General features: G+C 49.3%; 3 protein-coding genes across 4 annotated transcripts; 2 read left to right on the forward strand and 1 right to left on the reverse strand.

Moving 5' to 3' along the window:
• The first annotated feature begins 16 nt into the window (after positions 1 to 16).
• tecpr2 (tectonin beta-propeller repeat containing 2) lies at positions 17 to 9,330 on the forward strand. 2 transcript variants are annotated; one of them, XM_077731631.1, is made up of 24 exons: positions 17 to 163; positions 398 to 481; positions 788 to 928; positions 1,038 to 1,166; positions 1,270 to 1,401; positions 1,477 to 1,634; positions 1,749 to 1,902; positions 2,140 to 2,292; positions 2,654 to 2,971; positions 3,078 to 3,267; positions 3,453 to 3,642; positions 3,752 to 4,100; positions 4,428 to 4,495; positions 4,964 to 5,079; positions 5,164 to 5,337; positions 5,404 to 5,584; positions 5,822 to 5,963; positions 6,025 to 6,340; positions 6,405 to 6,502; positions 6,577 to 6,712; positions 7,594 to 7,742; positions 8,007 to 8,148; positions 8,212 to 8,361; positions 8,461 to 9,330. In XM_077731631.1, the coding sequence occupies exons 2-24, from the start codon at positions 410 to 412 to the stop codon at positions 8,616 to 8,618; spliced, it is 3,816 nt and encodes a 1,271-aa protein (XP_077587757.1). In that variant the 5' UTR covers positions 17 to 163; positions 398 to 409; the 3' UTR covers positions 8,619 to 9,330. The 2 variants fall into 2 exon arrangements, with proteins under 2 accessions (XP_077587757.1, XP_077587758.1); XM_077731632.1 differs by having other exon boundaries at positions 39 to 148.
• On the reverse strand, positions 9,324 to 10,530 carry ankrd9 (ankyrin repeat domain 9). The gene has a single exon (XM_077731634.1). It carries the CDS (start codon positions 10,482 to 10,484, stop codon positions 9,630 to 9,632), a length of 855 nt encoding a protein of 284 aa, XP_077587760.1. The 5' UTR covers positions 10,485 to 10,530; the 3' UTR covers positions 9,324 to 9,629.
• An 836-nt stretch (positions 10,531 to 11,366) lies between these two features.
• On the forward strand, positions 11,367 to 14,897 carry rcor1 (REST corepressor 1). Its single transcript, XM_077731157.1, has 13 exons — positions 11,367 to 11,708; positions 11,806 to 11,865; positions 12,598 to 12,678; positions 12,777 to 12,829; positions 12,976 to 13,137; positions 13,415 to 13,533; positions 13,597 to 13,666; positions 13,738 to 13,788; positions 13,873 to 14,022; positions 14,099 to 14,176; positions 14,298 to 14,355; positions 14,420 to 14,629; positions 14,699 to 14,897. Exons 1-13 carry the CDS (start codon positions 11,537 to 11,539, stop codon positions 14,731 to 14,733), a joined length of 1,299 nt encoding a protein of 432 aa, XP_077587283.1. The 5' UTR covers positions 11,367 to 11,536; the 3' UTR covers positions 14,734 to 14,897.
• The last annotated feature ends 37 nt before the right edge of the window (positions 14,898 to 14,934 follow it).

The raw sequence follows: 14,934 nt of genomic DNA on the forward strand, positions 1-14,934 counted from the left end.
GAAGATGACGTAGGAAATCAGTTTAGGCGCTTCTAAATGACGTCACAACATGACGACTGGCGGACTGACGGGGCGATGTCGTCTCTGTTTACCATCCAGATGCCGCTGGGGTGAATAACATCTGGACGCACAACCAAGGGACTTTTCCGTAAGACTTTAATCTGTGAGTGTGACATTTTGTCCCAGTGATAATCGTTTCTGAGCTCCACTTTGTAATGTTTTGCCGTTAGCTTAGCAGTTAGCTTCAACCACAACAACGCGTTGTGTATTTGTTTATTAACAATAACAATTCAACTTTCTGTTGTCTTTTTGGGTTCACCGCCAATATGTTGACGTGTTAATTCTCAAATAATTGCTCAATATGTGTAAAACTATTGAATAATTTCTTCTTCCTCAGCTAAAAGGAAACATGGAAAGCCAGCCGTCCATCCTGAGGGAATTCTGCCCATTACAACACCTGCTGAACTCCATCCCAGCCAAAGTAAAACAACCTTGCATTAAATGTTTCAATGACAATGACAGACGTCTACTCGTCGTTTTACAGTGATTTAAAACGACTTCATCACTATTTGACCCGTATAATTCGCAAGCAAACCCTCCCAAATTACAATGTATTAGCATCCTAAGACTGTCAGTGCCCTTAATTTGCTGGACTTCAATCTGGCAACCCCGAGAAGAATAGGCTCTCCATAGGAACCATTGAGTCAGCTATCAAAAGAGAATCCATAACTGGACGTTTATTGCTGTTAATGACGGTAGTATTGATTGGCGTTTTGTGTATTTACAGGTTCAGCGTGGATTCCGTTCAGTGGTGGTCTACCTGACGGCGGTGGACTGCAGCCGAGACTTTGTGGCAGTGGGCAGCAGCATTGGGATGTTGTACCTCTACTGCCGCCGCCTGGCACACATGAATAAGTACAGTCTGGAGGTTAGTGTCATTTTTTTGGAATTTTTTTTTTTTTTTTAAATGCCCCCAAATTTGGAAATGACTAGCATCGACAGGTAATTCTCAATCAATCAAATAATGTGCCATTCAGGGGAAGTGCGACGCCATCACCGCCGTCAAGCTCCTGAGCTGCTTCGACGACCTGGTTGCCACGGGAACGGCATCGGGTCGGGTGGCCGTATTCCAGCTGGTGTCACCGTTACCGGGCCGCAACAAGCAGGTGATATGTCTCTCCTCTAACTCTGCCATGCTATCTTGTTGGCAAGGTAGTTGTCATTGCTCGAAAAACAAACAGCAAATGAGTTAATTTTGCGTGCGTGCAGCTACGACGCTTCGACGTGGTGGGCCTCCACAAAGGGTCGGTCACATCCTTGGCGTGGAGCACCAATGGGATGAAGCTCTTCTCCGGGGACGACAAAGGACGGGTGGTCTTCTCTGCCCTGGACCTGGATCAGGTGACATGCCTATTCCGCCATCTTGAGCCTAGCTTGGCTCCGCCACTCCACCATTAATGACACGTATATTTTTAGGGTACGTGTACACCGGTGCTACTTCTGGAGGAACTGGGTGGCATTGTCCAGCTAGATTACAGTCAGCGGGTTCTTCTGGTGTCCACGCAGCAACGTTCTCTGTTGTACTGCACGAACACGCAGCAGGTCCAGCAGATCGGTGGCAAACCGAGGAAGAGGTGAGGTAGACGTCCGTTTGGACTAGGAGGGATTGGACTAATTTCTCCTTTGGCCACTAGAGGGAACCAACGTGGCCGATTTTGAGAACCACTTTTTGTTTATGTTTACGTCAGTAGCGGCAGGTTCGGCGCCTGCTTCCTGCCGGCTCTTTGCAAACAGAGCGACCTACAAGTCTTCGCAGCCCGACCTGGACTCCGACTATGGCGGTCCGACGTCTCGGGTCAAGTAGTGGACACCAGACTTTTGAAAGGCGTCTTCAACACTCAGGTGCCTCCATTATATTTTTACTCAGGCGCAACAAGTGCTATTGTTACCGCCAATACTACTGAGACTATACCATTACGTCAGGGGTGTCAATCGTAAACCCCTTTGGCGGGAGAAAGTGGTACGGCCCACATAAGATCAAAGAGTTGGGATGAATTTTAGCGCGAAAATTAACATTTTGAAGATTCCCAACCAAACGGAGTTTAACAGTCTTGTTCTACATATTTTGTTTTTTATTAGATTCCCCATTTTGAAGTTTTCCCTCGTTCTGGTCCGGCTGGAGCGTACCGTCCGTCCGAGCGTCAGTTGGGTGTCCTTAGCTGCTTCTTCAAGGAAAATTGGATACTAAGTTGGAATGAATACAGCATTTACGTCGTGGACTGTGCTAACCAGGTACGGACATTCTTCTATTGCTAATGTTAAAAGGACAGAAAATAAACGGTATATTGTGCATATAAATATTTAGTAACACCTGCCAAAAAAGTTGTTTTCTTTTGGGCTTATAACATAATAGGTGAAACTAACAAGTTTTACGTAGACATGATGTGCAAATGCACAAGGAGTTATAGCTTGGCTGATAACATCTTTTTTTCCAATTCAATTTTCTATCTATCTATTTGGCCCCCGGGCCGCCACTTTGACACCTGTGAATTATAATTCTTTCCCCAATGTTTTAATGGAATGTTGTTTCATGTAAATTGAGGCACCATTAACATAATTTGCGCTTCTGGACGTTCATTGACGTCAATGGCAGGTGCTGGTCGGCGCGTTGGAGAGCAGCGGCGACATCGTGTCGCTTTCCTGCTGCGACAACGAGATCTTCATCTTAAAGGGCGACCGAGACCTCATCCGACTGTCGGATGGGCCCGAGGGGGCGCGTGGCAGCGGCGGCAGCGCTTGCCCTTCGCCGTCCCACTTCCCCGCACGTCTCTCCTCGCCGTTGACGCCGCAAGGCAACGTGGTCACGCCCACCGGTTGCGTGGAAACGGCTCAGCCCATCAGGACCATGGCCATCATCGTGGAGGGGGGAGACGGCGAGTCGGGAGGGATGCGCGAGGAGGAGGAGCAAGAGGTGACCACCATCATCATTAGAGTTCTTTTTGTTTTGTTTTGGTGGAATTCTGGGTCACTTTCTGTTGATATTTATGTCCTGGCATCAACATTTTTATTTCCCTCAGGGTGGCGGTGTCCAGAGCAGCTGCTCGCATAGTCGTAGCAGCTCCATCACTTCCTGGGACAGTTTCCCAGGAAACGCCTCCAGCGACACCAGCTCCCGTCGCTACAGCGCCCCTCTCGGACAGGAGGAAGCATGGCAGGAGTTGGTGGTTAAAGCTGTCAAGGTGAAGAAAAAGAAGAGGCAACGACAAGGTTTGTTTTAGTTAATTATAATAAGAGTTTTTATTTTAAAATGCATTTCATTAAAAACTAATTATTTCCTCATTCAAATAGTATCAAACAAGAAATTTCTCTCTGTATTTGTTTTTCAAAATTGTTATTATTATTAGTTTTTTTTTTTTTTAAGAAAAAGTGGTCATTACTTTTTCCTTTGCCAGATAGCGGCAGTGGGAATCGTCTGTTCGAGAGCAGCTGCTCCGAGTCGGTGTTTGCCATCCAAGATGGCAGCTGCAGCGATGGTAGCAGCGGGGCGTCCCTCATGGGACTGGACCTCCCAAAACGGGACTCTCCCATGGAGATCGTGGAAGTCAATAGGACACAGGGTGAAAATCAGGAGGAGAATTCCAGGTATTTAAGCACTTTCCACTACAATACAATATGCTTACAGGCATTGTTTTGTAGCACCACACTAAACTCTAATTCTACAATTTGTGTCCTTCCTCCATTTTCTCCTCAGTCACCGGTCACCTCAAAATCCGCAAAAAGAGGCGGAACCCGTCACGCCGGATGTGGACATGCTCCTGGAATGCACCTTTTCCTACACACAACATGACGGACAAGAGGGGCAGCCAATGGCGGAGCCACCGCCGCCGCCACCATCCGCCCACGTGCCGGAACGGAGCGAGGATTCCGAACTCCACGCCGAAAAGCCCAACGCGTCTAGCGACGATGAGGAGAGCGACATCTACCGCCAAGGTCTGAACGACGCCGGCGACCCGGAACGCGGGAACGGCGCTCAAAGGCGGGCGGCCATTGAAGCGTCGGCGCGGGACGCCGGGGACGGAGGAAAACGGAAAGCCGTGCAGGTACGTCTGTGAAGGTAAACAAAGGGCGTAGAAAAGTCTAAAAAAAGATGGCGTTGCTGGATTAACAGAGCAAGAAAATATCTTTGAATTTTGCCCACATTAGAGTCGTACATTTTTGTAGTGTTCGCTCAGTGGCAGGGAAACATGATGCCAGCCTTCCCAGAAGAAAGAGATTTGATGGCAAAATATTCCACTGGTGTCAAAGTGGTGGCCCGGGGGCCAAATCTGGCCCGCCGCCTCATTTTGTGCGGTCCAGGACTGCGATCCGGGTCTTATAATCCAATTTAAAAAAAAAATCAAATCTAAATATTATATCTTTCATCCTAGTTGGCCGAATGTTGGATGGGATACTCTGGACCTGGATGCGGGATACTCAGTCTTCACGTGACTGACAGGTGTGTGTGTGTGTGAGAGTGTGAGGGTTAGTGTAGATTTTAGATCACCTTTTTTGTTTTTGGACCATTTCCCGTTTATTTGAGTGTCATCTCCTTCGCATCCTAGGTCCATTTCTGCTGATTTTGCCTCACTATATATTAATTTTAGGGCATTTGTGTGCCGCTTCTTGTCATTTTGAGATACTTCTTGTTTTGGGGGAATTTCTGGGCCACTTTCTGTTGTTTTAGGAGCATCCTTTCATCACTTAGCATCCATTTTGTGTCATTTCGTGTTCATTTTGGAGGCATCTCATGGTCAACTCTTGATTATTTTGGGCCATTTCTAATCCACTTTCTGTTGAATTTCGGTCACTTCCTGCTCACTGACATTCTTTGTTTGTTTTTGGTTGATTTTTATTTATTTTGAGGCATTCATCTTGATTTCAGTTAACTTCTTGTTTCTAAAAGTATTGTCTTTATCCTCGGCAGGTGCGTTTGGTGTTTGGACTTCAAAGGCGGCCTCTTTTGCAGCCCACTGCCTGAAAGTAGCCTCCAATGGCAGCGCTTTGAAGACAACATCCACCAGGTGGCAGTGTCGCCCTCAGGTGAACCCCATTTTCAACCAGAAAATTCATCCCGTAATTACGACACATTAGCGTCACATGCTAACGCTAAGCTAAACCGGCTAGGGAACCTGCTGTGGAAGGTGGAGCAAAAGAGCATGATGGCGTACGCCTGCGCCAAAGCCTCGGCGGGAGGCAAGCGCCATTGGTACAAGGCGGCCGAGCAGGCGGCCTTCGTCGCCCTCAGCGACGACTCGGCCTGGATCATCAAGACCAACGGGGACCTCCACCTGCAGATGGGTAAGAGCTAACTCCCTGTTTTGCGCCATTTGGTCCGCCACTCATCCGCCATTATGTGTGTGTCAGGTCTCAGCATGGAGCGTCCGTGCGCACGCTCCGCCAAGGTGGAGACGCCCTGCGTCTTTAGCCAAGTGTGTGCGCGAGGAGGCGTGGTCTGGGCCCTGAGCGAGCACAACGCCCTGTTCTACCGGGAAGGCCTGGACAGCTTCTGCTCGCAAGGAGACGCCTGGAAGTATGACACCGTCAGGTCAGACGGTGTGGCCGATATGGTCATTTATTTCAAAATAGAGAAAAGATAAACAGATAAAATGTATTTTGATGTGTAAGACTGATATTCAAGAAACGGTATCTTGCAGAAAACGTGACAAAACTCACTTAATTGCTCACTCAGAGCACCGCCATCTTACCTAGGGATGACAAACTAGACCCACACCCTTGTTGTACTGCTCACCTGACCTCCTTTTTCAATTTATCAACACCACAGCGAGGCTCAAGGCGTGGAGCTCATGTGCGTGACGTTGGGAGACGGCGGGACAGCCTGGGCGCTGGACGTCAACGGGAGACTCTTCTTCAGGACGGGGGTCTCTTCGGGACGACCGCAGGGGGACGACGACCACTGGTGGCAGGTATGACGTTTCCCCACGTGTCTTCCTACGCCGACATCTCACAAAAGCGCGTCCGCCACAGGTCAGCATTTCCGACTACGTGGTTTTCGACCAAGGCAGCTTGTTCCAGACGCTCCTGAACGCCACGCAGAGCGTGGCCACCGTGACCAAAGCGCCGGTGGAGCGGGTGGTGGCCTTCCTGTCGCAGTACGCTCAACGCCAGCCCATCTTAGTCAGCGCCAACGCCGCCGGCGTCTGGGTGGCGTCCGGACGCAACCGGCTGCACTTGGCCCGGGGCGGCCTGGTGGGGACCTTCTGGCAGAACCTGGTGCCCCGAGGAACCGTGGCCGCCACCAGGTGGAGCGCCGTCACCTCTTCGGCCACGCCCCACAAAGACGGTAATAAATCACAGGATATAAATCGGTATAAAAAGGGGGAAATGAGCAAAAAACTGTGCTCCAGGTGCCTTCCTGTGGTTGGCCCAGAGCAAGAAGGACCTTTTTTGCGTGTGGGACCAGGACGGAGAACTTCGCCCGTCCACCGTCACTCTTCCACAGGAGGTCAGTGGTGGCGTCCTCTTCCCATTTCCCGTCCGCCCTCCTTAACCTTCTCACCCCCGTGTTCTTCCACTCAGGTGGAGCTGACCCAGGTGTCGGCCTGCCGCGACGCCCTGTGGGGATTGGACGCTCACGGCCGGGTTTTCATTCGAACCCTGTCTCCGTCCTGTCCGGCCGGTCTTGACTGGACGCTGCTGGACCTCAGTCAGCTGGGTACGTACCCAAAACGCACTCCACAGCTACACATCCATTCGTTCGTTTTCCAAACCGGGGGTGCTAGACCCTATCCCAGCCAACTACGGGCACCAGGCGATGACACTCGGAACCCAACGGGGATCGAACCCTGAATCTCAAAACTTAGAGGCGGACACGCTAACCACTGTTAGCATTTTGACGTTAGCCAATGTTTGAGCCATCGGACACCTGTTTTCCTGGTGTCACTCCGACAGCTGAATGTTGCGTAACCGGCTTGAGCGTGTTTCTGTTTTTAGTCTCGCGCCCCTTCTCGCTATCGGCGGGCCAGCGAGCGCCTGACTTGGTGTCACACGCCTCCACCGAGCGCCACTTGTTTACGTTGCCCCGAGACGGGCAGCGTGACGTGGGCGCCGGCGGCTTCGGCTTTCAACGGCCAGTGGCGGCGGGGGTGCCGGTGACATTTGAAAGACGTGTTTTGACATGCCTTGACAATTCCACTTACTGTTACCTAATAGCTCTGACCAGCTCCGTTTAGGGTCACTTTCTTCGAGTTAAAGCAACATTAACATTCATTTCATAAGAAATACACTCAATATAGTCATTTAAAAAAATGCTGATTCATTATTGTGAATTATAGTGTTTTTAAAATCTTAAAAGAACAAAAACACATCTCGACACTTTTGATTTGTTGTTGCTAACATTTCACGGCTAGCATGATGCTGTCCGTCAAAGGTTTAGTGGGACATCTGTGAAATCCAAGTCCGTTCCCCCCAAAACGGACTGTCCTGGAATGCGCCCCCGAAGGTCCAGATCGTGTTCCACCTTGGCCTCAAAACCCAGAGTCCATCTTGTACACATACGGACCATATCGTGTTGACATTCTTTACCTTTTGATACAGGAAGCGTCCGCCTGGTGAGCATTAGCTGCGGCAGCCAGAACGTCTGGGCCCTGGACAGCCGAGGCCTGGTCTACTTCCGGGTCGGGACCCAACCGTTGAATCCCAACATGATGCTTCCTGCTTGGATCCACATAGAACCGCCAGACCAGGTCTCACTCACACTAACACGCATCTTTCAAACACTTGTCCACGACTTTCTTTGCAAATTATGCTGATTCACAAAATCTACATTGGAGCATCTCACTATGTAAAAAGAAAACTTTTAGAAATAGGAGACCAAATTCCATATTTTCTCGCATATAAGCCGTAAAATGATGATTGAATCAAGAAAAAAAGACTTGCTCGGTTCTTTTTCACCAGAAGATATCGGCAAAGTAGCGTTTTCTATTTGTTGGTTATTTTCTGTTTTGCAGCCCGTGGGAGTCCAGCTGGTCAGCCTGGAGACCAGTCCAAACGATGGTTTTCTCTGGGCCCTGGACAACCGAGGCGCCGTCTTTGTCAGGACGGGACTCAATGACGGGATGCCCATCGGGACCAACTGGGACCTGGTGCCAGGTTCGTCCGTCTTGACTAGCGTCTCCAAGCGGGTCCTGGTCTCATTTACCTGTCCTTTTTTAGGCCTGAGCGTCAGTCAGCTGGTTCTCAGTTGTCACACGGTCTGGGTCCGATGCGTCAACGGCGATCTGGCTCGACGCTACGGGGTCTCGGATAGGAATCCGGCCGGAGACTACTGGAAGAAAATCCCGGGAAACGCCAACTGCTTGACTGGTAAGGACTGCTTACATAACAGCTCCTGTTTTCAGTTTTTTTATTGCTACAAAATGTACGACAGACTGAAATCCACCATTTTTCTTCCCCTTCCCGCAGTGACCCCAGACGACAACCTCTGGGCCGTGACCCCCGTTGGCGGACTGGCCCGTCGAATGACCAAGCTCCTCCCCCAAACGCCCCGCCGTCCTCCACATTTCGGGACAAATGCCGGCGCCATTGGCGACGACGTGGACGACGAGTGGGAGCTCCTCTGACTCCAACTCTTGTAAAATAGTAGGAAGCCTTCACCAAGATGCACTTTACTAAGAAATGGCTTGAATTGATTCAAAACTGCTGCAAAAACATGGCTTGGGATCCAAGGAACGTACGTACACCCCAACCACGCCTACTGCTACCAATTTTTTTCTACTCACTGTTTTGAAGGGATTTGAAGGAAAAAAAATGGAAGAAGAACTATTCCAGATGAGGATACTGGATCTGGATAGACTTGGATTCAAGTGAATGGTCCGTCTGGGATGGCATTCTGGCTAACTAACTCACTTTGAAATGGGGTGTAAACACCTGAAGTGGCCTGACGGACCTGAGAAAACTATTGGGTTTGGGTCGGAGAATATTACAAGTGGAACGGCGACTATTCCACCTGGAACAACTTCTCTGGAGACCTACCTTTTGAAGTCTTGACTCTAGACTCACTCAGATGGACTTGGCCTGTAAGCAGAGCCTTCTGGGGAACACGTACTACCTTCACCTGGCTTCTGGGACCTCCAAAAACCTTGAACCAGTGCACTTGTTCTGGACTTGAGTCCATTGGGAGTTTTAAGAACTCCTTGATGAAGCTAACAATACTCTCGCCATCCTTAATTAAGCAGGTCTTGCGTTGCACTTTTCCGGAATAGTTTGAAGCTAATATGTTAAAGAAGGAGGAACCCAAACCGTGAACCCATTAAAACAAAAGTTGCCCACATTGACATTCTTCACTTTATTACACAATCAAAAGATAAAACTGTACACCTGATCTGAATCATCGGCTAACACTTGACTTCCTGAGAACACTTTTGCTTTCAGTATCACTTGACAGTGACAAAGTCCAGTTCCAACCCGGATGACAAAGTCCAGACGGATCCACTTCAACACCGGCTGAGTTTCTATGGCTTGTTTACACAATCAAACACATGAAATATACACGTCACAGATCACGAGATTGTTTTCAACGCACGTTAGCATGTGCTAGCGACCGTCACAAAAAAAAAAACCATCACGTCACCTTAGTCCGTCTCATCTAATCTGTTCACAGAAAAGGAAAATCCAGTCTGAGTCCGCTGAAGAAAATCGGGCAACTGGCTCATCTGAGCCGGCACCGATCGGGCCAAAGTCCTCAAAGCCTGCAGCAGGAGGGGTGCCGGATCCAAACCGCTCAACCAGCCGAACACGTCCCGTCCAAGGAGGCTCTCCCACCTCTGCGGCTCGTCCCTCAGACGCCACGGCGCCGCCGGTTCCGGCGCGAAGAGCAGCAGCAGGTCCAGACAGCGCCGAGCCTGGCGCCGTTCACCCACCCCGGAGGCCGCCAGCCGCAACAGCGCCGTGTCCAAACCCACGGGTCGAGCCCCGTGCGCCAGGAGGATGAGCAGACAGTCGGCCCTCGCCAACTCCACCGCCAACTGGACCGCCGTCTTCCCGGCGTCCACCCCGTGCGCGCAACCGGCGCTCCCGTTCAGGTACTCCCGCCGCCGCGCTTCGCTCGCCGACTCCTTCAAGGCGTCGGCCATCAAACCCAAGATGACGGTGCGGTCGTAGCGCACGGCCACCTGCAGGTGCGCCGATCCGCCGCTCCGGCACACGCCGCACGTGGACACCTGGAGCGCTTTGACGGAAAAGCTTCGGAGGAGGTAACGCGCGTATTCGCGGTGGTCGTGCACCACCGCGTACGTGAGGGCGTCGCCGGGCGTGAAGGCACGAGGGTGACCGTCGTCCCACAGGAACACTTCCATGCCCCGCATGTCCTCCAGGAGCCACGGTGGGAGGCGGTCTCGGACGGCGCAGTAGAAGGCGAAGGCGGTACTTTCGCAGTGGCGTTGGGACGAGCTGGGCGGATGGGGCCGGGAGGGGAGCACCCACGGCATGATGGCGTCTTTCGGCGAAAACTTTTAAGGAGATTCTACGCTGGCTGAGTCTTTAAGGTTAGTAGTCCTCCAAGGCGACTTATATATCCCGCGGGCAGGACTGCCCACCCTCCCCTCGGGTGCGTCCTTGTGGGGAGGTGTGTTTGGGGGCTCGAGCTGGGCGGGGCTTAGTACGTGTCTAACATTGCGGGCATAGCAATCGTGGGTCAAGTGCGGTAGGGTTGATTAGTGCTCCTCGGTCGGCCTCAAACGGGATTTTTGTTACAATAGATTGCATGTAAATGGTAGCCAAAGAGTTAAGTTTGCTCACAGAGAAAAGAGTGCATCAAAGAGTCAAAAATGTACTGTTTTCTTTTTCATTGGACACATTAACATTGTCCCATTGCCCACTAAAAGTATTCAAACTTAATTAAAGTTACAATTAAAGTTACAAATTATTTTGACTAGGGGCTGACATATTTTTAATTCAATTTTACAAACGATAGCGACTTTTTTTTAACGTTAGGAAGTGACCTCTAGTGGTTAAAAGGTACATTACTACTCTGCTAGACATGTAACGTTATAAATACATTACTATCCTTTAAAAACTTGGTGTTAACGGTAAATATTTCTGGAATGAAGATAGACGCGTACGAGGGATAGAATATAAATAAATGTTATGTAACTATGATTATGGTTTAATTTACAAAAACGTTAAAGGCGATAAATTAAACTATTCGTTTACTATGGTGGCAACTGCTCGTATTTTGTTTCACATTTTGCTTCACTCTAGTGGCAAAGCCCAAACTAATGTAAGAAACTTATCTTTCTTTAATATTGGATTATTTTAAAAGTCCAAACATTGTTTTTCGTCGGAACACAATGACCGCTTCTTCTTCGTGTACTTCCGGTAGATCTTCCGGTTTGGCTTCTCCAGTTAGTTTCTCGTTCACTTTTTTTTCTTCTCTCCTCTAAGCCTTCCTGTTGTGTCGAGGCCCGGACGAGTTGGCCTGATAGTCCGCCGCCTTCCCGTTCCAGGAGAAGCCGCATAACGTCGGCCACCTTTCGGCCGCATGGCTCCAATGCTGGACCGGAACGCCGAAGCGGCGGTGGCCGGCAAGAGGAGAGTTCGTGGCCCCGGAGCAGCAGTGAGCATCGGCGGGAAGAGCGTGTCCGGTAATGGAAGCAGCGGCCGGGGCTGCTGGGAAGATGGAAGTTCGGGCTTCAGCAGTGACGAGGAGAACGGTGGGTAGCCTCGGCGGTGCCAGCCCAGAAACAATGACAAAAAAACAACAACTCCTCACTTCAATCCCTCATTCCTAAATATTTTTGTTGTCACTAGGTGGAGGGGGGATGAGGGTTGGGACCCAGTATCAAGCCTTGGTTCCGGACTTTGACCCAGGTAAGAAAGTAACGCTTGGCTGGGGTAGCCTCGAACATCGCACACATGGACTTCGAAAACAAGTCGTACAAGCACGTAAAGTGCTGTAATTAAACTACAGCTACTATTTATGTATAAAGAAACAAAAGGGTTATAAAACACAGATGAATAATGTAGCATTATAACATGGTTATTACGTGTTATTCCAGTATCTGACGAACAAGTGAATATGCTAGCATCTTAACAACAGGACAACTACTTTTGCTAATTCATGTTTACGACTAATATACCGCAAACAAAAACCCAGCATTGTTATGATTATACTTTTTTTCCCAAAACATTATTGGTAAAGATGTAGTATGAAATCGTAATAGATGAATTTAGGTGATACTCCACAGTGTTTATTTAAGTGAGCGCCGTTAAAACGGGTTTAAGTGACTGGCTACTATTGATGTCTTCATATTTTAGCCTCGCCCAGTCCAAAACAAAAAAAATATGAATTGGACGTCCTGTGCCGTCAATTGCAACCTTAGGGTTTTGCATGAAATGATGTTAAAATGCCGCAAAATTAATCACAAGTGACTCATGATAGAATAAAAAATGTTTTTTTTTTCCTGGAAATAGCATTTTATAGTTATTTCTGCATATCACTGATGTCAAAGTGGCGGCCCGGGGGCCAAATCGGGCCCGCTGTACCTACCTACCTTTTTTAATGTAATAATAATTTTGTAATAATTAATATTGTCTTTTCAGAGGTGGCAAAGTCTTGTCAGCTGTCTCACAGTGTGGGCATGTTGGTGTGGAGTCCCAGCAGCAATGTTCAACAGAGTCAATGTAAGAACAGGTTATTTTATGGGAGGTCATTGACAGTGATGGACATCCAAACAGTTTCAGCTGTACTTGATTATTATCTTTGGTTTCATTTTTTTCAGTGGATGAATACATCACCATCGCTAAAGACAAACATGGATACAACATGGAACAGGTAAGGCTTGTTCATACATTGCTCAAAACGCGGTGGCCTAGTGGTTTGCTCGTCTGCTTCGCAGTCCCGAGATCGAGGGCTCAAGTCCAGGAATGTTTATGTCCATATCACACAGCATTAATTTTTGGTGTTTTTTTTTCACTCAGGCTCTGGGGATGCTGTTTTGGCACCAGCACGACGTGGAGAAGTCGTTGGCTGACCTGCCCAACTTCACGCCGTTTCCCGACGAGTGGACGGTGGAGGACCGTGTACTCTTTGAGCAGGCCTTCAGCTTCCACGGGAAAAGCTTCCATCGTATTCAGCAGATGGTAAGTGGTCACTTCTTCCATTTGGATGATTTATGTCTTCTTAAATATTTTTTGTCAATTGTGCACTTTGTGGGGAAGCTTTAAACCTCATTACACGCTAAAAATAGGATGTATTTTTTATTTTTAGCTTTAGTTTTAGTTTTCTATAATACTTTGCCATGAACACATTGCTGTTAACCTTTCTAGGCAAAATGGATTGGACTTTTGTCTACGTCAATGGATGCCGATGAGTTTGTTGACTTTAAAATCCAATGTTTTGTTTTTGTTCTTGTTTCAGCTACCGGACAAGTCCATGGCCAGCCTGGTCCGCTTTTACTACTCGTGGAAGAAAAGCCGCAACCGCAGTAGCTTGATGGAGAGACAAAGCCGCAAAGTCAAGAGAGAGCGGGACGACAGGTCTGTCCGTCCGTCCTTCACGCCAAAATGGCTAACGGCTAATGGTGACCGCTCGCATTTCAGTGATGAGGAAGGTCAAGAAAATCACGCCAGCGATCCCGAGTCCAATCCCGTGAAGGAGAACGCCAAAGAGGTCAGTACGGCAACACAAACGGCGCCGGCACGCTCCTACCCTCCGCTCATTTTCCCATTTTTTCCACTCAGTTGAGTTCCGGAACCGAACGGGCCGAAGTGAAACCTGCTGCCGGACTCAAAGTAAGAACCCGGGATTATTTTGTACGGATCGTCAACAAAAACAACAAAATCTCAAATGTATAAACTTTTTGTTATTGTCTTTAGTCATCCAGCGCCAAAAGCGCCCAGCGTGCCAAGACCCGCCCCCCCAGGGGAATGTTCCTGAAGCAGGAGGACGTGGTCTCGCTGTCGTCCTCGTGCGCTCACGGCGTCCTGCGACAGCTGGACGCCCAGCTGACCGCCGCCAAGCGACAGGTCGGTTCATGTGTGTGTGTGCATGTGTATATATATGTGTGTGTGTGTGTGTAACTTGTGTGTTTGTGTGGTACAGGTCCAGAGCATCAAGCAGTCCAATGGCGCCTTGAAGGAGAAGCTAGAGTCCGGAGTGGATCAGTTTAGACAACCCGAGGTAAATGCCAGTGGTGTCCAACATGTGACCCGCGGGCCCGCCGTGGTCTGTCTGTCCACTTGTGGAATTGCCGTTAGCTTATTTATACAGTAGCATGCTAACATGTGTGTCTGTGTCAAAGGTGAGCTGCAAAGTGAATGGTCGCTGGAGTCCAGAGGAGCAGCTCCTGGCCGTCCAAGGTAAGCCCACCTCGACGTCGGAAGTCTCGGCGTCGCTCGCTCACGGAGCCCCGCCTACCGACAGCCATCAGGAAGTACGGGCGGGACTTCCAAGCCATCTCGGACGTGATCGGCAACAAGTCGGTGGTGCAGGTCAAGAACTTCCTGGTCAACTACCGCCGCCGCTTCAACCTGGACCAGGTTCTGCAGGAGTGGGAGGCGGAGAACGGCGTGGAGGGCGGAGCCGCGCCCGACAACGACAAGATGGAGGTGGCTCCCGCCGAGGACGAAGCAGGTAATTTGGCCCAATCGGGTGATGTTTACATGGAGGGAAAAAAATGACTTGTATCTTTGTTGTCAACAGATGATCACCTGACTCCACCCCCAGGTGACCTCTGACCCAAGTGGCCTCTCAATTTGTGGGTGTGACTCCACCCCCCTTAAATTTTTTCTTGTTAGTTTTTTTAATTGTTTTATTTCCACGCGACGACTTGTTGCCATGGCAAAATAATTTTATAAACTAAAATGACTGCCATAGTTTTAATAAATCCATTTGAAAGGAGCGCCATTTTATTTTATTAATTGGAGTATCTTAGCTAT

This window comes from Stigmatopora nigra, chromosome 13 (genome assembly GCF_051989575.1).
Source record: "Stigmatopora nigra isolate UIUO_SnigA chromosome 13, RoL_Snig_1.1, whole genome shotgun sequence".
In the NCBI taxonomy this organism is placed as follows: Eukaryota; Metazoa; Chordata; class Actinopteri; order Syngnathiformes; family Syngnathidae; genus Stigmatopora; species Stigmatopora nigra.